The sequence below is a fragment of the Centroberyx affinis genome, unplaced genomic scaffold (assembly GCF_046629955.1).
Source record: "Centroberyx affinis isolate AG114_WGS23_722 - 3 ecotype Tasmania unplaced genomic scaffold, CSIRO-AGI_Caff_v1 ptg001131l_1, whole genome shotgun sequence".
Taxonomy (NCBI): domain Eukaryota; kingdom Metazoa; phylum Chordata; class Actinopteri; order Beryciformes; family Berycidae; genus Centroberyx; species Centroberyx affinis.
Genome location: NW_027279670.1, coordinates 819,834 through 847,766, shown reverse-complemented (window position 1 = coordinate 847,766; position 27,933 = coordinate 819,834). Strand labels below are relative to the sequence as shown.

General features: G+C 43.9%; 1 protein-coding gene across 1 annotated transcript; it reads left to right on the top strand.

The window, feature by feature from the left end:
- Positions 1-344: 344 nt before the first annotated feature.
- On the top strand, positions 345-27,513 carry opn4b (opsin 4b). The gene is made up of 11 exons (XM_071523991.1): positions 345-506; positions 8,275-8,411; positions 8,680-8,813; positions 15,688-15,891; positions 18,409-18,580; positions 19,076-19,237; positions 21,184-21,291; positions 21,647-21,821; positions 21,935-22,126; positions 25,342-25,413; positions 27,271-27,513. The coding sequence occupies exons 1-11, from the start codon at positions 345-347 to the stop codon at positions 27,511-27,513; spliced, it is 1,761 nt and encodes a 586-aa protein (XP_071380092.1).
- Positions 27,514-27,933: the final 420 nt, after the last annotated feature.

Genomic DNA, 27,933 nt, shown 5'->3' with positions numbered 1-27,933 from the left:
TGTAAACAAACAGAACAATGCCCATTCTCTCTCTCTCATGCTTACACACACACATGCACACACGCACACACACAAACCTATGACACGCACTCAGAAGCAACCCAGGGAGGGATCCGACTAGAGAGAGAGAGAGAGAGCAGCACTTTCCCATCCCTCCACTGCTGCTGTAGTACCAGTAGCCCTGTGAGAGTGGGATGGGAGAGGGAGAGGGAGAGCAGGCTGGTGGTGATGATTGGCCACTTGGACTCGGTTCCGCTCTAGACCACCTCACCTACACGCTCTCCAGCTCTGCACCACTTCTCACATTCCCAACCGCTTCTCTCGCTTGAATTTACTTTTCTCTGATGGACTCGCGGCTGCTGATCGCCCCGGGTATCCCCACACCAGACCCGACCAGCACCACCGCTGCCGGGACCGGCGCAGCGGCCGTGGAGACCCGGGCCCCCTGGAACATCAGCTCCGTCAGTGCGCACCGGCTGATGGAGCTGCCTCCCGTCGCCACATCTGTAAGTATCCTGTCTCTTTTATTTTCTCCTTCTTCTTCCTCTTTTTTTTTGCTGCTGTAACGGAGTGCCTCTCGGTGTGGTTAGAGAGCGACAATTGTGCACCACATCGGTGCGTAAAAGCGCCGTCACTGAGATAAGAGTGAGCTCCGGGAAAAGCCAACACTAACTCCCCGCAGCTGGAAAAACATGTTCAGTATGTTTTTCTTTTGTGTTTTTCATTAGACCCGATCTTCGTGAGAACTACGGGGTAAGGCAGTTGTGAACGAGATGTCCTTCCCCTGAATGAATGAAGCACACAAGCCTCTCCCGCGCATCTGCTCCGTTCATTCAACACTGTACCTGAATGAAAACCGGGGACGCGGCGGAAATAGTCTTTCTTTTTTTTGTCACTTCTGTGATAAAAGTGCGCATCCATTCATTATAAGGACAACTTTTCCCGTCTGCCAACGTCTGTGCGCGCGTCTGCTCCAAATAGCCTAATAATAAAAAATCCCGATAATATTCCTATAATCTTCCTAGAGTGATTTATAGTGTTTATATGGTTATGTGGTACTCGATGGCGAGTTTAGGGACTTCATCTCCTGCAGTTTCACTATAATATTTATAGGGATTTAAAGTGTGTCTGTGACACCAACCTTGTGACACTCAGTTTACAGGGACCTTATCGTACTATGGTATTTTATCTCCTATGATATTCCTATAATATTCATATTCCTATAAGCACTTAGAGTTTGCCTGTGGTGATTTATAGTGACCTTATCGTACTCTATGGTATGTTTTTTTTAATTCTCCTATAACCTATAAGTTATTATAGTTATTTTTGTTGTACGGGCGTGCGATCATGCCAACATCAGTCCGAACACATTCCTGTTCTTTTACTCCTGTAAAACCAAAAAGTCCGGTTACCGGTGCGGGAGAATGTTAATTACCGCGCCTCACGCATGAAAGAGACACACTCGCCCTTTCTCTATCTCCCTGGCTATCTGTGTGTGAGGTTGATTTAAACAGAGCCTGCAGCCAAATCCTTTTTTATAGATGTGTAATACAGCAAAGTAGGCTACCGCGGTACTGTACATGGGGGGGGGGGGGGGGGGGGGGAAACAGCAATAAATAAAGTACACAGTGCTCTGACTTTGCCCCGGGAGTAGATACAGACAGGATTCAATGTCACATGAGTATTAGAGGGAGGAACAGCTGTTGCAAAAGCACATTTAAGAAACTTATGGGCGCCCTGCTATGGTAAATGTGGGTCAACAAGTGTGAATGGTTCTGTTTGGTCTGGAGCTGCAGGCTTTAATCGCTGTGTGTTCTGTGGTTTCGCCCTCACGGTGGGAGCGTTATGAGGTGGGAAAGCTGATACTGAAGCGGAGCCTGAGGGCAACCTCTACCGGGCGAGATGGGATCTTTATACTGTGGAAGAAGTGTGGTTTTCATTTAGAAGCTCGGGGTTTTCTGGTTCTCTCTCTCTCTCTCTCTCTCTCTCTCTCTCTCTCTCTCTCTCTCTCTCTCTCTCTCTCGCTTTTCCCCACTTTGTGTGCAATCTATCCGTCTATCTCTGTGCGTTCGGGGAGGATGGACGATGGATGAAACTGAAAATGCAAAAAAAAAAGAAAAAAAAAAAAAGAAAAATCCACTTTTGATGTCTGTGTGATCTACAAACTGCTTAGAAACTCACTCATCAGATTGTAGCAGATGTGATGTGCAGTGAAACAGAATGAATATACACAGTGGAAACATGAATATGGAATACAGTTCATGCTCTCTTTCCCCCTGTGTGTGTCTGAGCACTATATTTGTGTGTGCACAGTTATGTGTCTAATGAATGCTTATATGTGTTTTTGTGTGTGTGTGTGTGTGTGTGTGTGTGTGTGTGTGTGTGCATGTGTGTGTCTGCTGGTGGTCATGTGTGCGCGTGTCCTGATTGTTCTGCAGTGGATTAGAGTGTGTCCACTGGTAAACAGACAGGTTTCCCTCTGAAGCTGCAGAAAGCCATTTATCTGCCAAGTCATTGATAGGCTGGTTAATGACTTGTCTGGTATGTGTGGCAGATTCAGTGGGCGGATAATCAGTTATGTGATTACTGCAGCGTTCATTAGTTACAGTCAATACTGCTAAGCCTGAGGGCAACTGGAGAACATGGACCCATATCATTCAAAATTGGAAGTGATTGTAGCTTTTGGTTGGTCCTTTGCAGCACCTGACTGAAAAGCGTAAAATATTCATCAACAGAACATGAGAGTTACTGAGTCAGTCAGTATGGTTTTCAAATATTACAGAGTTTTATTCCAAAGCACTCCATTTTGTGGAGTAAAAGCATTACCTGAGGCTCCTCATTCAATATCTCCAAAATATAAATGAACCAGTCTGCAAAAGTGCTATCGATTTGTCAACCATGAACTGAAGATGCCTGCTATCCTAACAAGTACCTTAACTTGTTTTAGTGCCATCCATCATTATGTAAGAGCAGGCATTAGGCTAATTTTCATTAAATGGTAGACATCTCATTTGAGAATGAAGCTCTTCTTTTACTGTTATTGCCCCTCATTATTCTTATTAATATGTGATAATAAAGCTAGTCACAGTATTCCCAAGATCTGTGGTAATACATCTAAGAAGCTACAGATCAGGACTTCTTCAAAGTGAAAGTAAATTTCCAATTCCTCCTGTGGTAAAAGAACCATTATGCAGATAATGAGCGTGATAATGGTATTGTCATGAGGGGAATGACTAGTTGCACTGCTTCTAGATTAGAGGAAAACCCTCAGCCATGCTCACTTTATTAGTCTTGGCTGTCGTAAGAGAGTGATGCAGGATTATTTTGCTGTTTGTGTGTGTGTCTGTGTGCCCATACATGTGTGTGTGCAAGCACATAGCCTACAAGTAGTCCCCTGTGGAAGTATGTGTGTTTTTAGGTGTTCAAACACTCATAAGTGTTCAAACACATGTACATTCCTGCGTACGTATGTGTGTGTGTATGTGTGTGTATGTGTGTGTGGAGTACTTGTGTGTAGATGCATGCGGAGTAAGGTATGTGTGTGTGTGTGTGTGTGTGTGTGTGGGGGGGGGGGGCAGGTAGTGTCTCTTCAGACACCAGAGGTCTCTGTTCTATTATTCAGAAATTCATCAACATTCCCAATTCTGATCGTAAAGGTCCTCTAATTCTCCCCGTCTCTCCTTCACTCTTCCTTTCTCTCTCTCTATCTCTCCCTCTCTTCCTTCCGCCTGTCCCTACTTTCCATCTTCCTCCCCTTTTTCTTTCCATTACTGTTTTTGCCTTTTTTAATAGGCCTGGAACAAAGCAGCTGTGCATTAGACAGTCACAAGACCATTTACATTTATATTACTTGCTGACAAATGCAAACACAGAAACGCGGACACATGTAAACAGACACACACACACAGAGCCGTGAACCTCCCAGAGACACACCAGCACCTGCTATTTCCATCTATAAATCCCACACAAATACACTGAGACTTCCATGTCACGCTGTGCTTGCTTGCTGCATGCGCTGCGTCTCTCCTTCCTGCTCACTGTGTGACTGGCATTAATCTGGCCCATAGCTGCTCTGGCTGGGAAATAGACTACATGAGAGAAAGTGAGAGGGAGGGAAGGAGGGAGTGAGAGATTTAGGGAGCAGAGAGCAAGCGCGAGCGAGGGAATGAATAGGGAACGGGATGCAGCAGTGATTAAAAAAAAAAAAAGGAGTGAACGTCGATGAGGAGAGAGAGAAAGCGAGAGAGATAGGGCGGCAAGAGTGGCAGGCATGTGAAATGGAGAAACAGGATTGAGGGATGGAGGGAGAAATAAGAAATAAAGCACAGAGGAGGGAAGGAGAGAGGAAGACCTTGAGTGTAATTCACCACATCAGTGGTGACGGAGTCAAAGGGGGGACTGAAGTGTGTTTACATTCCACTGATGTCTGACCGCCCTTGGACCCCCCCACCCACACACACATGCACATCTGCACACAGACACAAAGCACAAACGCACACACACAGACACAAAGCACAAACGCACATACACACACACCGCACATCTTTGCATTCCATAGTCACAACTGCACTTCAAGTATGCATATGAATTTTGAGACACCTGGACTTGTGCCCTCTTTCAGCAACATGCCCCCACATTCCCTATCGCTCTATCAAGGAGACCTGCTTGTGACCCCTTTACTCATTGGCTTACATAACCACTCCATCACTCTTCACTCTACTACTCAACTGTCCTCCTTCGCTCAGTAATGGGAGCTTGTGACTCTGCAGAAAAGTAGGCCTGCGTGAGGAAACAGATGTTGGATGTTCAGGCGCGCATGCATACGCACACATATAGACACATGAACACATGCGCTTATATGTGCTGGATTAATAAAAGGAAATTTGTACGTTCCGGCTGAACATTGAGACAGCTCAGGAAGATTTAGCTCAGGGGAAGTAGGCTGGTGGTTTAGGGGAAGTTTCCGGTGTGTGCGTGTGTGTGTGTGTGTGTGTGTGTGTGTATGTATGAGACAGAAGAAGGGAGAGTGTTAATGTATGGGTGTGTGTCAAGATTTGTACAGCTCCACTTGAGAAGAGAATTCTTAAGTGGAGCTGTACACTCTATGAAGACAAGGTGCAGCAGCATCTCAGAATAAAATTGTTGCTGTATCTCCAAAATGTCAACTTTTCATGAACTAAGAAAAATGTCTTTGTTTTAGGCTTGGCCACCATGCATTTTTACGTTTATGCAACGGGTTTGGGAAAGAGTTTCATAAGACTGAGAGTGGCAGAATTTTCTCTATTGGTGGAGACTCAGCAGTTTGGGTTTGAGCAGCATTGGAGCTTAGGTCATCATTTTAAAAAAATCAAATCTTGCTAATATAAAATTTCTGTTGTAATTGGCAAAGCCTCCTCTGCCTCAGCGCATCTCAATTGTGGCATTCCCCAAGATCCTAGGCCCCTTGTTGTACTCCTGACATCATCTATTTTTATTGCTATGCTGACGACACACAACTTTATGTAATGTTGAGCTCCATCCACCGTCTGCAACTGGTGCAAAATGCTGCAGCCAGACTTTTAACCAAGACAAGGAGACAGGACCAAATTACATTTCAGCTTCCCTGCGCTGGATTCCTGTTAATTTGGGAATTGATTTTACGATCTGTTAGTGTTAAAGGCTCAATGAAGTCTCGCCCCAAGTTACATTTTAGATATTTGAGCCTGAACGTAGCCTGAGATCCTCAGGCAGTGCTTTTCTCCCTAGATCCAGACTTTAAACCAAAGGTGACTGGGCTTTTACAGTCAGGGCTTTGGAACATCCTGCCTGAGGAACTCAGTCTAGCAGCCTCTGTGTCATATTTTAAATCCCTGCTCAAAACCATCTTTTATAGAAAAGCCTGTTTAGAATTTTTTATTTCATCAAAAAAAAAGAATGCTCTCATTTATTTTAGGTTATTATTATTTATTATTATTATTATTATTATTATTATTATTATTATTATTATTATTATTATTATTCCTAGTTCCTATCTGTGCCAGCAACTCATGGGAAATGTATTTATTAAATGTAGACAGCGTTCAGTCTGATGTTGATGTCTGATGCCTCAATTGCTTCATTTCATGGATTTAACTTGGAACCATTACTGTACTTTAAACTGCCACGTCTGGCTCTATGCAGAACCATTTGCTCAAATCTGATGGATATTAAGCCCCTCTGAGCTTCACAGTGGGTTCTGCATAGAACCAACCATGTGAACCATTAACCTTTTTTTTTCATATTTGTACAGTAGATCCATTTGTTTCCATAGCCACGCAGGGACCACAGAATCACCACAAATAAAGCGAAGCCTGCAAAGGCTCGAGTTGTGCTGCAGTCACGTGATACACACACTACTCCTGCAAGCACCCCCCTCTGCTTGATTTGATTGTGTTAACGTGAAGCTGATTGTGTTCAATTGTATGTCGCTGAGCTTGCATCTGTGTTAAATGCCGCAATAGTGCAAAGACACTCATCATCCCCCAAAGTTTGTCAAAATTCAATCAGTGGCATTGGAGATATTCTGCGTGATGGACGAACAGACGAATGGACCGATCCATAGTCTCTCAACTGAATTTAATCTGGCTGGGAACAATATAATAATAGTTATTTTATTTATATAGCAGAGTTTACAAGAAGGCATAAAAACAAGAATAGTAAATTGCAAAATAATGAGGAGATAAAAAATAGGAAAGACATTCAAAATAGGTTAAAACACGTATAAGTAATTATGTAAAGTGGAATGAGATAAAAAAAAAAAGAAAACACGAGAAACAACACAAGATTAAAAAGAGGGCAAGATCTAAAACAAGTGCATAGAAGCAAGTCTTTGAAACTGTGTTTGAAAAGTTATTGAAAAGATGATAGTGTATTAGCCAGCCTAACTTCCTCAGGCAGGACGTTCCAGTTTAGGGGCCCTGATGGCAGTCAGCTTTAGTGTTCAGTCTAGACTGCAGGACAGTCAGGAAGGATCTGCCTGAGGATCTCAGGCTGTGCTCCAGCTCATAGGGAACCAAGAGGTCTGCAATATAGCTGGGGGTCAAACCCAGCCGTGCTTTAACCATGATCAGTAAAATCTTCAGATCAGCTCTACATCTAACTTGTAACCAGTGGAGAGCTGCTAAAATTGGGGATTGATTGGCACAAGTAAAAATCCTAGCTGCTGCATTCTGAATGAGCTGCAGGCTTAAGAATGACTTTTGACTGAAGCAGGAATAGAGGGAAGATGCAGTAGTGTGTAAAAAAAGTGTGTAAAAAAACCCCAAAAAACTCTTTAGAAGCCAAAAAAAGAAAGAATTCATCGATTTTCTACAGATGTTCAGCCAAAACTGCCACAGAAAATGAAATAAATGTCGATAGTAGTTGTTTGGGGCCTAGCCATGAGTTGGACAACACCTGTGGACCCAAAGACACACAGTCCCACAACATTAAACACTCTTAACAGTTTGATACTGATTCTGTTTTTTGGAAAAGAAGCCAGTGCATGCTTTTATGTGCAAAAGTTAAAAGTTATTATTTTACAATGCATTATTTGGCAGCGTTTCCCCCAAGACACTCCTGATAAAGTTAGGTCAGTTGAAACATAAAAGAATGCATGGGCCTCTTTTCCATGAAAAAGGCTGCTCCCTTTTTTTTTTAAGTAATTCAAAGATGTGTTAAGTAAGAGTTTTTGTGTCCCATAGCACACGATGGCCCATAGTTTGAATTGGTACAAGTGAGCGACAGGCATCGCAACATGTTTTGTTCAAAAGCCAACGACAAATTAGTATTGTTTTGCATCATTATATATTACCTACTCTATAGATGTTTCTGTCAATTGCTGGCTACTGTAAGCTGTGCTGGAGACCTGTTGATTCTAGGAATCCTATACCCACCAAAAACAACACCCATACTTTGAATTGATATAGTCCCACAGTTTCATGGCTTTAAGTGAGCATCTGTTAATTATAACCCTGTTTGTGATAAAAGACACGACTGAGGGCAGGAAAACCAAATCGATGTTCCTTCCTTGGAGTGTTAAAAGTTCCCATTCTCTCCAAGGCCTGTGAATTATTCAGGTCTATTCAATGACAGCAAAACCATCAAGTTTCCCTGGCAGCAATGAGGGAAGACCAGCTCTGGGACCAGAATTGGGTCCAAAGTGGTGGTTGTGGTGGTGTTTCCATGCCACCACATGCATTGCTATCGTATCTTGACTTAACAATGTAATACTGAACATAAACTTTCCACACATTCCCTCCTCTTTCCCACTGCTAGGTGTCCATGGTTCCCAGTCACCCGTTCCCGACGGTGGACGTTCCAGACCACGCCCATTACACCATTGGCGCTGTCATCCTGACTGTGGGCATCACAGGCATGCTGGGAAACTTCCTGGTCATGTACGCCTTCTGCAGGTACTGAATACAGCTGTTGCCAGGCTAAACACACACATCATCAGTTAGGAAGATTTCTCAACTTTCTCCTTTCCCCACTCATCGTTTGACCTTATGAGTTTGTCTTTTGTGTTATGCTAAAAAATGTGTGATAATTTGTATGATAATCGGAAAGCTGATTTATTAATAGTCCAGTATCAAATACTTTACCACATCTCAGCTCTTGTCCGTTCTTGCTCTCTGTTTTTCTTCTGTGTGTGTGTGTGTGTGTGTGTGTGTGTGTGTGTAGGAGCCGGAGCTTGCGTACCCCAGCCAACATGTTCATCATTAACCTGGCCATCACAGACTTCCTCATGTGTGTTACCCAGACACCCATCTTCTTCACCACCAGCATGCACAAGAGGTGGATCTTTGGAAAGAAAGGTACACAAACATAAAGTAAAGACATCACATTTCATCATCAGTAAAACATTGCCAAATTAATTGTAAGACATTAGTATAATTACTGTAAACAAACAAGACCATCGCTGAGAAGACTGGCAGCCTACCAGCGTCTGCACTGCATGTCACATTGTGTGCTGCCAGGTCCTATTTGGAGAGAAATCTGCTGGTTTGCTTTAAGGCACAAAACAGGAAGATGCTTCCATTGCAAACAGAGCGAAAGCGTTCACAGTTTCTGGCACTGGCAGATGGTGGAAGGAGTGAAAGGCTGATGGAAAAATTACTTCCAACATGTTTATGCTCTTCAGTAAAGTGAATGACAAAAAAAAACAATGGCAGGAATCGACAGGGTTTTTTAACAAACATCTTGAGCATGTTCTCATTTGATCACATTATACCAAGGTATCACAATTGATGTGACAATGACATATTGATGTTACAGATTGAACTCAATAATACCACAGGGGCCAGCATTGTTTCCGCCTCCTTGTGACTGTGACCTACAGTTCAATTAAGATTCCATTCATACACACACACACACACACACACACACACAAACACACACACATACACACTCACACACCAGAAGAGCCATTACCAGATCTCGCAATGAGCCAACATAGACAACGCAGGATTATGTGATAATAATGAACACAGATATACACACCATTAATGTGTGTGTGTATGTCTATGCACGTGTGTGTGTGTGTGTGTGTGTGTGTGTGTGTGAATGGAATCTTAATTGAACTGGCCCCTGTGGTATTATTGATGTATATAATTGTTCATAGTGTGTGTGTGCGTGTGCGTTATGAGAACACCTTGAGGGATCAAATGATTCTCAGTCTGCAATCTGGGGCCCTAAAGAAAGAGCTACAAAGGTGCGTAGGAACCCTGACTTGACATTTTCAGCTGAGTTACATGAGGCCAAGGAATTGGAGAAGGAAGGATGGAGCAACGATTGGGAGGGCATGTCCCAACAGGTGGCCACAGCGCCCCCCGTTGACGTGCTGACCCGGTTCAAAGAAGAGATGCATGCAGAGCTGGTGAAGATAGTCGCTGAACTAGGGAGAACATTGCGGGTGGAGTTTAAGGATAGACCTTCCAAAGCTCTCTCCAACTCTGTACCTGAGCAGGCCCTCAACAACCATCGTCCACACTGGGATGACCAGGGACGCCCTATATGCCCTATATTCATTGTGGGCAGGCTGGACACTTTAGGTGAGACTGCCCTCAGAAGCAGCGACACCAGCCGACTTTAAACTATAGAACCTGGCCACTGTAGGGCAAGTGGACAGAGAACACCAAGATGCAGTGCCCTCAAAGCCCTCCTTTGTTAGAGAATGCTCAACTGTGGAGCTGGAAGCTGGAGGAGTGAGTATCCCCTGTCTGCTTGACACAGGATCTCAGGTGACCCTTTTTAGTGAAACTTTTTTTAATACCCATTTTAAGAGTAAGCAGACTGAAACAAAGACGGGTATAAACAAGCTAAAGTTGAAAGCAGCCAATGGTCTGTGTATTCCTTATGTGGTGGTGGACTTCCGAGTTGGGGGAATTGAAATTCCACAACGTGGGGTCCTCATTGTCTCTGATGATTGTATGGGGCCCCATTGAGGGTTGTTAGGAATAAATGTGATCGGACATGTCTGGAAAACTGTTTTTGGAGGTGTGCACCCAGACCTACAAGTGTTTAAGTCAGCCATTGGCCCTGCCTTGGAGCAGGAATGGGAGCGTGCCTTTGCCTGTCGCCAGAGGACCATGGCAGTCAGACCTACAGAAGCTCGGCCTACCACAGTCAGACTGACAAAGCAGTCACCGGTTGTGGTTCCCCCTGAGAGTGAAATGGTGCTGTGGACCCGGGTTCCAGAAAATCCCGGTAAGATGCAGTACGTCGCTCTGGTAGAGGGCCTGGATACTGAAACTGAATGGCAAGTCGCTCATGCAGTGGTAGAAGTAACACAGAACAGACTCCCAATCCGTGTACGAAATGTACACCCCTACCCAATTGAAATCCCTCAGTGCCAGCCACTGGCCAAGGTTTGTCAGGTTTCCTCCTAGCAAATCTATGCTAGTGACTTTGTGTTGCAGGAGCTGCCTGATGGGGAGCTGGAAGTTTCAGTGCGTGCCCTCCAGGAAATTCCAGGGGGGGCCTCTTCGGGAGGGCTACCACAGTGCGACCACCTTACACCAACCCAGCAAGAGAAGGTAGATCAGCTGCTTGTAAAATGGAGTTGTGTGTTCTCCCAACATGATGAAGATTTTGGATGGACTAGTGCCGTGCTGCACCAAATACCGACTGGCACAGCACCGCCCTCCCGAGAAAGTTACCGGCCTGTTCCACCTAACCTTTATCAAGAGCTGCGTTCCATGTTGGAAAAGGGAATCATCAAGGAGAGCAGTAGTCCGTGGGCTGCCCCCGTTGTCCTTGTAAAAAAAAAAAGACGGGTCCTGGCGGTTCTGTGTCAACTATAGAGGACTTAATGCCCTTACGCACAAAGACGCCTACCTCTTGCCCCGCATCGAGGAGTCTCTCACCAAACTGTCAAAGTCAGAATGGTATTTGACGCCAGACCTGGCTAGTGGCTACTGGCAGGTGGAAATGGACCCCGCTGACAGAGAAAAGACAGCCTTCACCAACGACGTTACAACCAGAGGAAGCTGGCTACCCCACTGCTTCCAGGTGAGAGAGTCCTCCTCAGAAATTTCCGTTGGAGAGCCCAGGGTAAATTGGCCCCTAGGTGGATACGAGAGCCATTTGTTGTTGTTGCGGCCCTCTCTCCTGACAGTCCAGTATACAGGGTTCGGCCAGAGAGGTGTGAGGGCCCTGAGCAGGCCATCCATCGTAATAATCTCCGGCCCTGTGCTTATCTCCTACATCCGTGGCCCCAAGGAGATCCCCCTCAGGAAGAACCAAAACAGGTAAATGGGCCCCTTCTACTATTTTCTATCAGGCCACAGTGGGTCCCAGGCCAAGCCCAGAGAGACCCCCGGCCGGGACCAACGGGCACGACAGCTCCACGGGAGGAATCCAATCCGCCAACTCACCCCGAAGGTCGACTAGGGTGAATTTTGGAACAAGACCATCACGTTTTCGTGACTGACCGCCAAGGTTGTTGTCCCGACAACCTGTAAAGTGGGGGGGAGTGTCACAAGGTGCAACTAAGAACAGTTTTGCTGTGTTCACTCGTGTGCTTTTGAGTTTGACTTTAATGACTCTTTTAATTCCACTTGTGTTAAGTATTTCCCTGTTCTATAGTGAGACAACCGTTGACAGACACCTCCCCCCCGTGCGTCACAGCATTACGCACCAGTTCTTGATTGAGCAATCAGGCAACTTTGCTGGAGTGAAAAGGATCGAGGAGACCAAGTACGACAGAGAAACGGCAGAAGGAAACGTGGCAAAGGGAGCTGCAGCAGACGGACCATCACAGGCTGGGGAAACTCCTCAAACGGCCCTTTCTTTGGGAAAAGGAACGGCAGGAAAAAGACATGCCTGCGGGTGCTGGAGATTCTGGTGACAAGCACAGACCGTAAGGAGAAAGACTCACATTGCCGGGGGCATCCCATTCCTTGTTAAAGAGACTGCTTTGCACCTCCTTTTTTTAAGTGATTTTTCAGCTGCTAAAAGATAAATAAACTGACTATAAGATCCTGAACTGCCTCTGTCTGTGTACTTGTGAACCAGAGATATAAAGAACCCAGTGTTTATCTATTCCTTTGGTGACGTGTGTTGGGGGGGATCTATGAGGCAGTAGCCATGAGAGAGCTGGTTTTATTCATGCTAATTATCACACACACACAATCACACACCACCATCATCCTGTATGTCACAGCGGAAGCAGTGAAACCAAAGCCTCACTCGGCAATATCCAAAACCCATCAATCACAAAGTGTAAGCCAGCATGCACGTGTTTTAGATGAGAGTGTGTTTGCGTGTGTGTACTACAGTACATGTCAGTGTGTAATGGGAGCAGAGATAGAGAGGCGGTAAAGAGGCTCCACACTCCACTGATCAAACACTGATAGCTGCACTCCTGTATGTTCCTCCGGGAGTTGTTCTCCTGACCTTGGTGAAGACAGCCAGTCATCGTCAGATCTGGAGCTCAGCCTTCTACGCTCGTGACTCTCTTTTCTTTTCCACCGTCGTCACCATCACCCGACTCGCTAGACAACTCGCTTTTTCTTTTTCCCTCTCAACGACGGAGAAAGATGGAGAGAATAAGAGGGAAAAGAGAGAAAAGCTTGAGGAGCCGGGGAGCAGATGGAAATAACGAAGCGAAAGCCAACCAAGCCTGACCTGAATCCTTTTGTTTTGTTTTGTGTTTTTTTACTATATTGTAGGGGTGGAATTCATAGAAGTTACACATCTCCCCATCCACACACACTCTCTAATGACAGGGCTTATTAGTGTGCTTGCCTATTGTCCTCCTGTCACTTCTGATTGGGCACTGAGACCAGCTATAATCAGAGCTATTGATCAGCGTTACCTAAAAGTACTTTCTCCTAAAAGCTCACTGCAACCTTATTAAACAACCCTGCCAATTCTGACCAAGTCATTGAGTGTATGTGCACATACACACTACACACACACCGGATGAAAGCTAAGCATTGAGTATTTGCTTAAAGACCAGATAAAAGGTGTTTTATGTAAGCTTGTTATCTTGACTCAATCACCGTCCTGCGACCTCTGCCCCTGTTAAAGCGAATGGCTTGGGGTTTTAACGTACAGTGTTGGTCTCCACAGGACATCCTCTGCTGGGAGCCATTCTCTGGATTTTATTAGCTTCAGTAACTTAACAAGGGCTGTCAAACTCTCTCACACACACAGGCTTTGTGATATATTTTTCATTGTCTCTGAGTGACATTTGTTTGAGTTTCTCCACACATGCTGTGCACACTTCAGACTTTGTCTGGTGCTGGGATGTGATGACTTGGCACAGTGATTATATGGTGTGTGACAGGTTAATGGTAATCATACTCTCAGGGCCTAAGGGGAGAAATAGGAGCCAAGAAAGTGAGTGATTGAGTGTCTGTGTATGTGTTTTGTGATTGTGTGTGTGTATTTGTGCATGATGTATATGCATGCTTGCATATACAGTACACCCGCACACGCACATGCATGTGTGTATATCAGACTTCCTCATGCATTATGGATACACTGAGGGTAATAGTAGTCTCTATAGAGAACAGCAGGTTACCCTGTGGACCAAAGTGAGGCATGTACCAGCAGTCAGTAGTTGATGAGATGCTAACATACTGCTGCAGCACTTCAGACTCAATTATTCCCCACTGCCACTTCCTCTGCTAGCATCATGTTGGCCAATCTGTAAAAAAGTGTCTTAATGACCATAATAGTGTGGCGTCTACAACTCAGCAACTCACCTATTTGTCATGGCGGCAACATTAGACAAGGGCAATTAAGCAGACTTTACACACTGTCGTAGTCCCATAGCTGCATGGAGCCACGCACAATGTGTGAACATGTCGTGGGTGTATTACAGTATATGTTCTGATGAAGATTAATAATTAAAACACTAATACTGTATGCTATTTATGTATTCCACTCCTGTTTCTCTCTCTCTCTCTCTCTCTCTCTCTCTCCCTCTCTCCCTCTCTCTCTCTCCCCTCTCTATCCCTCCCCGCTTGTCACTCCACGTATTTGCCCAACCTCCCCTCACTTCCATTGACCTTCCTCGCTTTCTCTCCTCCCCTCATTCATCTTGCTCCTACTTCTCCACCGCTTCCCCTGATACCTCAACTCTTCCCTCCCCTCCTCCTCCTCCCCCCTCTTCCTTGCCTTGCCCTGTTCTTTACTTCCTCTTGTCCTCCTTCTCCCTCTCTTGCTCCCTGCTTTGCCTTTCCTCTCTTGCTGCTCCCTGGCTCCCCTCTTTTTTCTTCCCCTTCTTCCTCTCTCCCTTTTCTTCTTTTCTTTCCCATCCCTTCGTTTGCCTGCCCTCTCCCTTCCTTTCAATTCCATTCAAAGGTGCTTTATTGGAATGAAATGCAAAAGTACTACTTATTGCCAAAGCAAAAACAACAAACATAAACAGATTCAGTTATCAACCATGACAATATAATAGTAATAACAAATGGTTCAGTAGAGTCTTTGCAGTTTGCAGGAGATTCAGTGGAGAACTGACTGTGTGCAAATAAAAGCCAAATATATAATTACCTGGCTAGAAAGAATGATATCTAAAAGGATAGTTATGGTGTTGGTGTAGGTCCATTCAGGCACATGACAAGGTAGATTTGTTTCTAAATTTACATTACTGTAACAACAGAAGTTTTCTTTTCCTCCACCTTAGCCCTAGCTTCTTTAGTTCTAGCTCTGCGACAAAGCACTTCAAGTTGTAGCTTGAGATGAGTCAGCTCAGTTAAACCAAACAACCAGCTGGTTTTTGTTTTTGGCTTTGTTAGCTGGCTAACTAACATGTAACTGCTGGCTACTACTGGCTACTGGCCACATAACATTAGCTACTGGGCAAATCATGTGTAACAAGAAGCCAGTCAGACCAGATGTTCTCTAGCTAATTAACAATCTGACATTAGCAAAACACACAATAGATCTGATAAGTCAGTGGCAAAATGATCAGTTCTCAGTCAACACAGCACAGAAACGAACTATGTGTTTTCCAAACCGTTACAGCTGAGTCATAAGTTTAGAAATGAGATCAGCTATTTTCAGCCTTTGTTGCCCAACAGCTGCCATTATTCCTCCTGAAAGCCCTCTATAGTGTCACATCCATCAATCAGTTAATCCATGGACAAATTTACCTAGAGACATCTTCTTTCCCCTCCATCCATCCCTCCTTCCTCCTCTTTTCCCCTTCCTTTCCCTCCCCTCTCCTCCCACCTCCAGGTTGTGAGTTGTATGCATTCTGCGGGGCGCTGTTTGGTATCTGCAGCATGATAACTCTGATGGTGATTGCGGTGGACCGGTACGTGGTGATCACCAGGCCGCTGGCCTCCCTGGGGGTAATGTCTCGCAGGAAAGCCCTCGGCATCCTGGCAGCTGCCTGGGTCTACTCCATGGGCTGGAGCCTGCCCCCCTTCTTTGGCTGGAGTGAGTACAAGAAGAAGAAAAACATTCAACCTCATCATCATCATCTTCTTTATGTATGTAGCACTTTTCAAAACATACTATGTGGCATACTCACAACAAAGTCGAAATAGAAACACAATCGAACACACCACTGCATACAAATTTGTGTACACTCGCTGCAGCTTTGTATTGTTTGTAGGAGGTCAGAGAGGTTGCTGTCACCTAGAGGAACAGGAAAAAGTGGTGACAAAACAAAAGAGGTCAGCAACAACAATGGCTGCAGTGAACAAAGGCAGAGCGACAAACATCGCCGAGGGTATATGAGGATGTTTGATCGATCATGAAGGTTCAGATATCCTCTAACAAGCTCAGCAAGCCCAGCCTTGAAGACATTATATTTGGAATGAGCTCACCAGTAAAAGAAAATTAAGATGCTTTGTGTCATTTCCACACATCTCCTTTTGTCTATACCAACCTTCCGAAATTCATTTCCACAGCATGTGTAGCCTTCCATGACCTTTACAAAGGAGAAAAATAAACAGATAAAATCGACAAAATCAATGAAAGCAAGGTAAGCAATATAAAAGCAAGTTAAAAACATGCAAGTAAAACATGAAAGGGAGGTCAAAGACAATTAAAAAAAGATCATTACATAAAAGCAAGACAATAAATTGAGTCTTAAAGAGTGATTTTAAAGATGATGCAGACTTTGCAACCTGCAGGCTCTGCAGGTAGGTTGCTCCAGCAAAGGTCCAATAAACAGACATTTATTGAGGTAAATGACTTACTTAGCATGTCAGTTTGCTCTTGTGGACTCCTATGTAAGGCTTCATTTTTATCAAACTGTATCTATCAATCTCTACATGTATACAAAAATATAAAATACTCATTAATGTAATGGAAATATTCACAAGCTACAATACAAATCACATTGGTAATATTAATCAAATTTGCCCATAAATGGGCTCTCAGTAGACATGAGTACCCAGAACATTTACCTGCATAAAAGATGGATAATTGACATACATACACTGATGCATACAAGAAATTAAGTGACCATTTTGTAGGTGATACATCAGTAATGGCATCTGCCCATCAATCTATAGAAAGGTAGGAAGGTGAATTAGTTTCATTCAAGCCTGGATAAGTCATATCTTTTAAAATGGGTATCCAATATGTTTGTGTTTGAAGGACACGTTTTAACCTGTCACACCTTGAATGGACTCCTTGATGTGGTCAATCACCATTACTTTCAAAGTGTCAGGGTTCTCATGATTTCCTTGTGAATAACGAGTTTCCTTTTGGCTGGCCTACATGCTAGTGAGACAAATGCCAAATACATACATACAATGGGAGAGTCTATTGAGTGATTTTCTTAATGTACTGAACATTGCTTTCCATTGAATAGGCTGGCCCGGGCCGCACCGACAGTTTTGACAGCTTTAGTGTCGCATAAATTCTCGATCAGAGGTCTTGTTTCCATGTGATAAGAATATTTCTGGGAGTAAACAGTGGTGCAATTACCAACCGAGAATTTCTTGGTGAGATACTGTGCATGTATTCACACATAAACTACATTCTTTCAGACACATGTAGTGGCAGCCCTTGTCGAAGTTCTCCCACCCTACATCTATCCTGCAATAGTAGTTAGAATATTTTCCCCAAACAAATCCTCTTGGGGATTGGAGCGCCCAGTGCCACAGCAGGGTAGTATAAACGTGATAAAAGTGACTTATGGCTTCCTTCCGTGTCTAGAGCAGAGGGGGGGAAGGTGTTTATGTAAGTCTGTCGCCAAGTAACCCTGACGAAACACCACTGAATTATTACTGTGATATTTAGAAAATGGCGTGGGCGTACAGGCGGGTCGGTGTGGATGTTTCACTGTAACTTTGAGCATATCTGTGTGTGTCCATGCGTGTCATGTGTGTTTTCTTTGTAGATTGTGCGTGAAGAGAAGAGTGCTGTCCCATAGTTCCCTATTGAAGGCGCTTTAAAGAGCCTCTAGTGTGCATACCATGCTGTCCTGGTGTGAGTTCAGACAGCAACACAACAGGATGCAGCTCTAACAGCATTCTCTGATGGCTTTTGCGCTTGGGCCACTTGGGTCCTGTAGTAATATATTTAAGCCTGACCTAAGCAGATGGTATTCCCTCTAAATCCAACAGAAGAGCTCTCTCTCTCTCTGTAAACAAGTAAACATGCCGTCCCCCGCCAATGATGCAGGCACACAAGATGCATCGTCCCTCCAAGTTTCGTCAAAATCAGAGTGGTGGTGCAGCAGTTAAAGCAATATTCCACTTAGTTTTAACATGGGGGTGTGAATAACCCCCCATGTTAAAACTAAGTGGAATATTTAAGTTTGAAATTTTGACTTTAATTATAGCACACACATCAGGTCAGTGATTTTTTTGCCAAAATGTGTCCTAAATGTGACCTCCAAGTTTTGTCAAAATATAAATGGCATGGGAGACAACAAGTGTAACTGAGGGTGTATCTCTGTGTCTGTGTGTGTGTGTGTCTGTGTGTGTGTTTCCACAGGTGCCTATGTCCCAGAAGGCCTGCTGACGTCGTGCTCCTGGGACTACATGACGTTCACCCCGTCCGTCCGCTCCTACACCATGCTGCTCTTCACCTTCGTCTTCTTCATCCCCCTCTCCATCATCATCTTCTGCTACTGCTGCATCTTCAGAGCCATCCGACGCACGACCCGGTTGGTACACGCACACACACGCACACGCACGCACACACACACACATTTATCACATACTGTTACATACCGTATTATACTTTTGCTGTCAGATGAAACCTCGTATTCAATCATATTCAGATTGTTTTCCATGTACTCAGCTCAAGCATAAAGAAATTACCCTCCCTACACACACACACACACACACACAAAAGAAGATATACTGTATAAGGCTTTATCACACCAACAGCAGTACACACTCACACATGTAGGATACACCATGGATGAAGACATGGGTGTCTGTGACGAGTGATGAGTGTGTGTGTGTGTGTTGATATTGATGTGTTTTTTATGTTGTTGATTAATGGCATGTCTGGGGTATTCTCTATCGATTTCCTGCTTCCACTGATGTCTCACTCAGCCTGAATACTGATCCTGCCTTTGTGCACAGCAAAAAACAATGTGGGTGTGTGTGTGTGTGTGTGTGTGTGTGTGTGTGTACGTGTGTGTGTGTCGCAGGGCGATAACAAAGATCAACTGTGAGGGGAACAGAGACTCGGTGAAGAGGTTCCATAAGATGAAGAGTGAATGGAAGATGGCCAAGATCGCGCTCATCGTCATCCTGCTCTACGTTATCTCCTGGGCCCCTTACTCCTGTGTGGCCCTCACTGCGTTCGCCGGGTAGGTGTCTGTGTGTGTGTGTGTGTGTGTGTGTGTGTTTTTGTCAACAACTCCTAAAGACAAGAGATGTCCAAACATCTCCATAAGAACTGAAAATTGAGGAAAGTGGTCATTTGTGTGGAAGATTTCCTCCTTGTCTTTGGGAAAGCATTGACTGCGTTTACATGGACTTGAGTATCCCGGTTATGAGGCTTATCCCGGTTTTGATCATATTCAGGATATGGCTTTTACATGGAACACAGAGAAATCTGGTTATTCATATCCCCATATCCTGGTTACTGATTACTGCATGCTATTTGCGCAGGGGCCTGTGTTGTTTACAACACAAACCGGCAATTTTGAAATCGTTAATCTGATATTCCTCTGTAACAGTTAACCTTAAATTAATTTGACTGTGGCTATTGAAAATGAGACCACTTTGGCTTATATTCAATTTATAATAAATTTGAAAGTTGCTGGATCAGAGCCACTTCTTTTGTTTTGATGTTTGGCCAAATAGTAGTTTCTTTAGTATTTTCCACCGTGACCTGACTTGCTCCACTGTACATGTTGGGAAACCTGCGTCCTGTAGTCTGTATACTACAGACTTGAATAGGTCAGCATTTCGATGCTTTCTCCCATCTAAACTGCCAAGTATATTTAATTCTTTCATCACCAAAAGACAAAACTGTTTCCTCAGAAGTGAGACGCTCTCGTTGCCGCCATTGTTTGTGTTTTTCTGTTACGTCACTTGGCTGAAGCCGCGCCTGCGCAGGTAGTCGGCAGCGGTCAGAAACCGGGATAAGATGTATACATGCAACAGTATCCCGGTTTCTTTCGGAGTACTCCAGCTAGCATAATCGGGTTTCTCAAAACCGGGATAAGGGCTTATCCAGGTTTCTGAAATCGGGATATGATGTTTACATGTACAAACACAAAAACGGGATACTTCAAAAACCCGATCATAACCGGGATACTCAAGTCCATGTAAACGCAGTCATTGATTTTTTGGGTTTAGGGACAAGGCCGGGTTAAGTTATATTCTGCAAGCTGTGATGAGGGTTAATGGGAGGGTTTAGGGAATGAATATAAGTCATTAAAGTTGCACTAGATGAATGCCAAATGACAGGGAGAGGTTGCGCTTTCAGGCTTCAACACCCAGGAATCATGTAACGTGCTCCTCGGGCCTAAATTACTTCCTATTAGTGACTGATGGGGGCGCAGGTGGTGAAGAGGTTCAGCCATTTTTTTTTTTTAGTCCAATTTTCTCTGGATGGAGCGTTCGCTTGCTGCTGATTCAGACCAAGTTTGTACTTTTCTCTTAAATTTCTTATTTCGCCACTTCTGTACGCAGAGATTTCCCACTCATGACCATACAACACAAATATGTACACTACCAGTCAAACGTTTGGACACACCACATTTTAGAATAATAGTAAAGACATCAACACTATGAAATAACAACTTAACTGCAAATGGAATTATGCAGTGACCAAAAAAGTATTAAACAAATCAACTATCTTATATTTTAGATTCTTTAGTAGCCACACTTTGCCTTGATGCAAAGGCAAATGCTTTGGAAAGAAATTCATGCATAGGCATCATAACATTTGTCTAAGAAACAAATTTCAAGCATTTAAGAATAAGCCTTTAGATCAAAATGGTGGTATGACCAAACCTTTGACTGGTAGTGTAATTTGGGCAAATAAGGTAAATGTACAGGGGATCAATTAGAGGGGATGGGACGCTTTTATCAATTGCAGCCGCACTTCATGATTTAGGCTGATTAGACGGGTGTATTTTTCCATAGAACTCTCCACTTTCTACGCCTACGCTAATCTTAGTAGAGGCCACATCCACCACTGCCCTTATAGCACAAATGTGTCTCATTTCCTTCTCTCATTTTTCTCTCTCTCCCCACCCGTCTCTCCCCGCATTCCTTGTCCGTCCGTCTCTCTCTCTCCCAGGTACGCTGACATGCTGACTCCCTATATGAACTCTGTTCCCGCTGTGATTGCCAAAGCTTCTGCTATCCACAACCCCATCATCTATGCTATAACGCACCCCAAATACAGGTAAAACAAACACACCCCTACACACACATACTTTAATGTGATTTATCTTAATGGTATTATAAAATGGATATCAAAACCAGATGGAATTGTTATACAACGCTGCTTTCTATGAGTTTAATTTTCGGTCTCGCTGCCTCTGGCTTCAACTCTCTCCCTTCTTCTCTCTGCATCTCTCTCTCTCTCTTTTCTCATGCTGTCTCTCCCTTGTCTTTCTCTTTTGGTCTCTCTCTATATCCTTCCCCTTTTCTCTCCCACTGTCTCTCTCTCTGTCTTCTTTCTCTGTCTCTCCCTTTCTCTCACCTCTCTCTCTCTCTCTCTCTCTCCCTCCCTCTATCTGTCTATGTCTCTCTCTCAGGTCAGCCATCAGCAGGTATATTCCCTATCTCGGGGTGCTGCTGTGCATGACGGGTAGAGACCGTTTCAGCAGCAGCAGCTTCCAGTCCACCCGCCGATCGACCCTCACCAGCCAATCATCAGAGAGCAGCCGCCCCACCAAGCCCCGCCTCTCCTCCCAGTCTGACAGCGAATCAGTGAGTGTGTAATAGGGTATGTCTCTGTCTTAAATTGTCTTGCTGCAATTGCTTAGAATCATGCGAGTGCCTGATTTTATGTGTGTGTGTGTGTTTGTGTGTGTGTGTGTCAGGTGGGCCTCTCAGACACAGAGGCGGACCTCTCGTCTCGGACGCCTGGGACTCGTCAGTTGTCCAGTGATGTCAAACAGGTGCGCCATGCCAGCCAGAGGTCAAAGGTGAGGGGTCGCGACTCGGGGGTTTTTGAGAGAGCCGCCGCCCACAACCCCACTGACCCATCCATATGCCGCCTCACACAGGTCACTGTGAGTATGAAGGGATGTTTTGTGTCAACATACTTCTGCCTTATGTTACATAGGCCATATAAAACTGAGGGTTAACACAATCAGAAAGTAATTTCTAACTTTATCACATTTAGAGTCAGATACTTGGTGTCAGTTGGAGTTTGAGTGTCAGTTGGGATTTAATTCAGTTTTACACTATAAGCATTAGTTTCGTTTTGTGGTGTTTTGTGATGTTCTTGATGGAAGGCTTCTCTTCTGTTTTGTCATTTTGTCAAAGCCAATCCAAATCCTCTCCTCCCAGCTCAGAGCATTGAGGTCATGATGTTTTGGAGTCCTGTTGAAGTCGGTACTCGTCATGTTTGTGAGCGATCTTCCATGGCACATAATACCATGAGGTCATGTTGTTTGGAGCTCTCTTAAAATCTGTGCTTGTCAGGTTTATGAGCAGGATTCCTTAGCGTGTAATCTTGCGAGGTCATGTTGCTTCTTGAATCTGTAAATATCACTGATTGTCCGGTAGGGTGTAACAGCATCACTTGACATGTTGATTTGGAGTCTTGTTAAATATCTGCACTTACTTACTACTACTCATAACTATGAGTAGTAGCTCTTTTTTGTCAAAAAGCAGGGTGGGCAGGCATCTCCTCTTGCTTTCATTGACAGTAGGAAAATTAGGAGGAGCACAGAGTAGAGGAGAAACAGGAGAGAAGTTTCCGGTGAGAACAGATCCCAGGTCAGCAGGGGTACATAAGTCTCTAGAGGGGAGAGTCTTAACCACAACCATCCCTAAGCTCAGTTTACACACCTCAGTTGTGGAATATCTTAGACACCTTTTTAACCTGACTTAAATCTTAATGATATAAATTCATACTATACAACATAGTAATGAATTCCTTTCTGAAAACAACCTGTATGATTCTAACCAGTCTGGCTTCAAACGCGGACACTCTACCGAGACTGCACTCTTGTCTGTAGTGGAAACACTGCGATCAGCTAGAGCTGCCGGTCAGTCCTCTGTTCTATTGCTTGACCTATCAGCTGCCTTTGACACGGTTAACCACCAAATCCTCCTCTCCACACTCACTGAACATGGCTTCTCAGGATCTGCTCTCTGCTGGTTTGAGTCCTACCTCTCAGGGAGATCCTTTAGAGTGTCTTGGAGAGGGGAAGTGTCTAAATCCCACTGCTTGTCCACAGGGGTACCTCAAGGGTCATTGCTTGGACCCCTTCTCTTTTCAATATACACCAGCAACCAAAACGGCTCCTACCTACCTGAACTCCCTCATTCAGATCTACGCTCCCTCCCCCCACTACGCTCTGCCAAGGAACGGCGCCTGGTGCTGCCACCACAGCAAGGCCCTAAGTCTCTAGCCAGACTCTTCTCTTCTGTGGTTCCTCGGTGGTGGAACGAGTTACCAAACTCCATTAGATCCGCAGAGACCCTCTCAATCTTTAAGATATGGCTAAAGACCCAGCTCTTTAGTGATACCTTCTCACCTGATGGATTGTGTAATCCAAGAAGAGAAAAAAAGAAAAAAGAAATCTTTATCTGCCTCTATGCACTCTATGCACTCTATGCACTGCCTCTATGCACTGCCTCGTAGCACCTATGTCCTGTTGGACCAGAACCTAGCTTTATGGCACTTATTCTCGTTGTTCTCCCCTGAATAGATCCTTGCTTGTGTTGTATTAAAATCTCATATGTACGTCGCTTTGGATAAAAGCGTCTGCCAAATGGAGAAATTGTAATTGTAATTGAAATTGTAATTATAGTAAGTAGTATCAAACTGATATACGTTATGTAGGGTTACGGTCTTTTAAGGGAAAAAAAGCATAAATTAATGTGGTAACACTTAACAATATGGTACACAAAATCTTAGAATTTGCCAAGGAACGAGTAAGTAACAAATCAGGAACAAACTTCTAGTTAATAAATAGTTAACAAGTAGTTCCTGAATAAGTCTGAATCAAGTACTACATAGTAGATAATGATAAGTCACTTCAGATACCAAGTTAATGAACCAGTATCTAATGATTAGTTCCTGGATATCTGTGAATCTGCATAATGACCACTTATTTCATGAATCGTTCCTGATTAACTCTGAATAAGGTGCAAAATGACACGTAACCAATAACAAATCATTACTTCCTTATTACCTCCATATTAGTTACTATTTTTGTGTCACCTCAAGTAAAGTAGTGCATCATACTGAGTGGTTACTGCTAATGCATAATTACTTCATGATTACCTTTCCATGATTACCTTTTAGTTGACAAAATGGTAATTAATGATAGAATACTTTTTTTATTTACCACTATATAAAAGGGTGGGTACGCTGTCTCTTGAGGCATTATTTTCCCCAGCATGTCAGCATCACTTGCTTTGGAGTCTTGGTAAAGAGCAACACTTTTTATTTGTATGAACGGTGGTTGTTTGCAACCTTCTAAGTGTTTCAGCATCGCCGTCTGACAAAGCACAGCTGTCATGCTGTCAGGCCAAAGGAAACAGACTGGCAACCGCAGGTCTGTCTATGTGGGACGCCCAATATATAGAGCATTTCCGTCTCTCTGTAATCATCCGGTGTACTTAGTTCACTCAAGCAAGTAAAACGCACTTACACACATCCAAAGACACACCACACTTATGCACACAATGCACACAATCTCTCTCTCACACACACACACGTATACATAACATACACATTGAAGCACATTGTATTTGCCTTGTGTATGAAATGTGCTATATAAATAAAGTTTGCCTTGCCTTACATGCATAGCGCCATGCAGGTCAGGGCTACTGAGGACTCCATTATAGAGGGTCCAAAGACTAATCCAGTAATCTGGGAGTTTCAGACCTAATCCACAGCTTGCATGGCATAACCCCATGTTCCACCGCACTGCACTTGTTGGCCGGGACAGACGTAGGCGGCTGATTCTCTAGGAGTCGTCGACCGCCATCTGCTTTGATCCAGAGGATGTAAACCTTTGCTTTTATCCATCATTGCTGTTTACCTGCTTGTACTCTCACAAACATTCACTTTCAAGACACCCACGAGTCGGGTTTGGCACATAACATCTTGTATTTCTTTTAAATTTTACTGCACATGTGCTTACTTACTTATTTACTTGCTCACTGTAAGTCGCTCTGGATAAGAGATTCAGCCCAAACAGTAAAATATATTGTTTTCTGAATATAACTTACACTAAATGGCGGTGTTTGTGTTTGTTCTGTTCAGACTCTGACAGAGCCTGAAGACATCTCCATGTCGGACATCAGCCTCCAGCCAACCAGCCATCTGCCTGCCACTGTAAGAGTCCACCAATCATCTCTCTTGCTCTGTGCAGTAGATGTGCTAGTAGAAGTAGACAACCTCTTTATCCATTTCAGTGGTTGGTCTTGTATCAGGTAAACATAAAAAGAATATGACCAAGAGAGTGTTATCCGATGCCACCTCATCTCTATTGGATTTCTCTGATAGGCTTAACCATTTATTTTCCTTCTATCTTGCCCAAGTGTTTTAGTCATTTGTGTTTTGAGTCTATTTAAAGGGACATGTCACCTGATTTACAGTATTTTTCAATTGTTCTCTCATTTTCAAAATAGCTAGTTGAGAGATAGAATCTACCATATCCTCACATGGTAGATTCTACCAGCTGGGGAGGTCTTCTTATGGAGTTGCTGCAGGGAAGCTTAGTCATTCTGCTGAAGAAGACAAAAACATGGAAACAGCAAAACCTGGATTCTGACACTACTGCTGAACAAGCTGTTTTAGAAAGTAAGAGAGTCGTTGTAAAGTAGTGTGAAATGGGTGGCATATCCCTTTAACCCATTTAAAGGGATAAGGTGTGTGTGGGGGGGGGGGCAGGAGCATGCCTCAAGGAGAGGACTGACTGTGGCTCTTGTTGCAAAGAAACATTCATAGCTGCAAGCATGTAGGCCTACTTGCTTTATGTCAGCACATCTGATATATAATAATCAGTTAATGACCACATCAAACCTCCACATGGGTATCAAAACCAATAGGATAGGTCAAATAGCAAAACAGCCTATAAACACACAAATGTATGAGCATTAAATCAAAAACAGAGCACACCAGGCTGCCTACAAGGGATCGAGTCCTCATCAACAACGGTTAAAGTTACCCATCACATACAGATGAGCACAATAATTTATCGGTACAATTAAGACATCAAATGCGAGGGTCACGTATCAACAAACCAGCCTATAACAACACACACATGCATAAGCATTGTAAATACCAACAAAAATAGGCTGCCACGCTTCAATGGTGATGGCAAGAATAGCATGCATGCCGGTGTCTTTATTAAATTGAATTAGTGATGAATCACCCTCATGCATGAATCATACATCAATAATAGCCTAATTTTACGCATGATCCATGATGATGAAGATACAGAAAAATAGAAATGCATGGCAAAAATAGCATATTGTCAATATTTTAGAGAGCCCCCAAAATTTCACAAATCATGTTTTCAGGGGAGCTCATGTCTTATTAAGGGGAGCCAAGATAAGACAAGACAAGGCTCCCCTGTAGTTCGCACCCTGGTTCTAAATGTTAATTACACATTTCGATACCAAAATTATTTTGTGTGCAAATAATTTAGTTTGTCAGATTTGAATCAGTCCAAGGGTTAGGGATGGTCCTTTTTAACTCATATCAACAAAGCCATAATACCAAAAATGGCATGTCAAGTCCAGAATTGAAAAAAATCAGCTCAAGTAGTGCAGCTAGAGTACGTTTTACCTCTGCCGGTTCTCTGTGTGGAGCCAGGACAGATCTAGTGGGGCTATTGATCACAGCAGCCAGGTGATAGTTCAACCCCATCAACGGCACTGTGGGTAAGCCATTCATCAATCCCACCAATCAATGCCTTTGATCAGCTCTGCCTGTTTCATGTCTTCAGCTGGCAGGTTAAGTGGAGGAGAGCTTTATTGACCCAGCTGAGAGCAACAGTTGATAAACCCACATTCTCTCTCCCTCCACCCCCCCTCCTCTCTCTCCCTCCTCCTCTCTGCCTCTTTCTCTCTTACAATCGTACAGCCGCCTATCACCTCTAAGACTTGAGACACTGTTGAGTCGAAGTTACGATACCTGAGCTCTGTCTCTGTCTCTCTCTCTCTCTCTCTCTCTCTCCCTACACAGTTGGATAATGTGACGGAGGAGTTGGGGTCGAAGGCTGTGTGCAAGGAGACATCCTCCATCATCGTCACCTCCATGTCCAGCCCCAGCGCCTTGCAAAGTCCCACGGGTTTCCATGGCAACCAAGCCGCCAACCTCAAAATGACCAAAACTTGTAGCTCCGTTGCCAAGGAGCCCCTGAAGATAGCCAGACTGGAGACACCGTTACCATGCATAGCTGGACAAAAACACAACGACAGTGTGTAACTGCAGCTCTGTGTGCTTGAGTGTGTATGTGTGTGCGTGTGTGTGTGTCATAGTCTCCTCTATGGGACTTTTCTGTACCAGCATGCGATTTGCTATTGATGGCATCTCAAAACCAGAGCATGCTCTTTTTGTCTTTGTCTCTTTGTACAGTTTTTGAGCGTGTGAGCGTGAATGGCTGGTGTGTTTACATACATGCGAGCGTATTTGCATGCATACATGTCTTACATTTCCTGACGTGACAGTGAGATGGTTTACCTTGGAGCGGGTGGCAGAGGAACAAATGAGCCTTAGAAAACACACAATGTGAAAAGTCTGTCTACGAGAAGTTTTACTCTATTGTTTATGTGTTCTTGCTATTTTTTTCGACTATATTTGAGGATGTGTGAATATGTATACAATATTAATATAAGATGTTTTACT

Coding starts and splice junctions, on each gene's coding strand:
- opn4b (XM_071523991.1), top strand. CDS start 345: ATGGACTCGCGGCTGCTGATCGCCCCGGGTATCCCCACACCAGACCCG. Junction 21,292..21,646: donor ATAACGCACCCCAAATACAG/GTAAAACAAACA, acceptor TCTCTCTCTCAG/GTCAGCCATCAGCAGGTATA. Junction 21,822..21,934: donor CCCAGTCTGACAGCGAATCA/GTGAGTGTGTAA, acceptor TGTGTGTGTCAG/GTGGGCCTCTCAGACACAGA.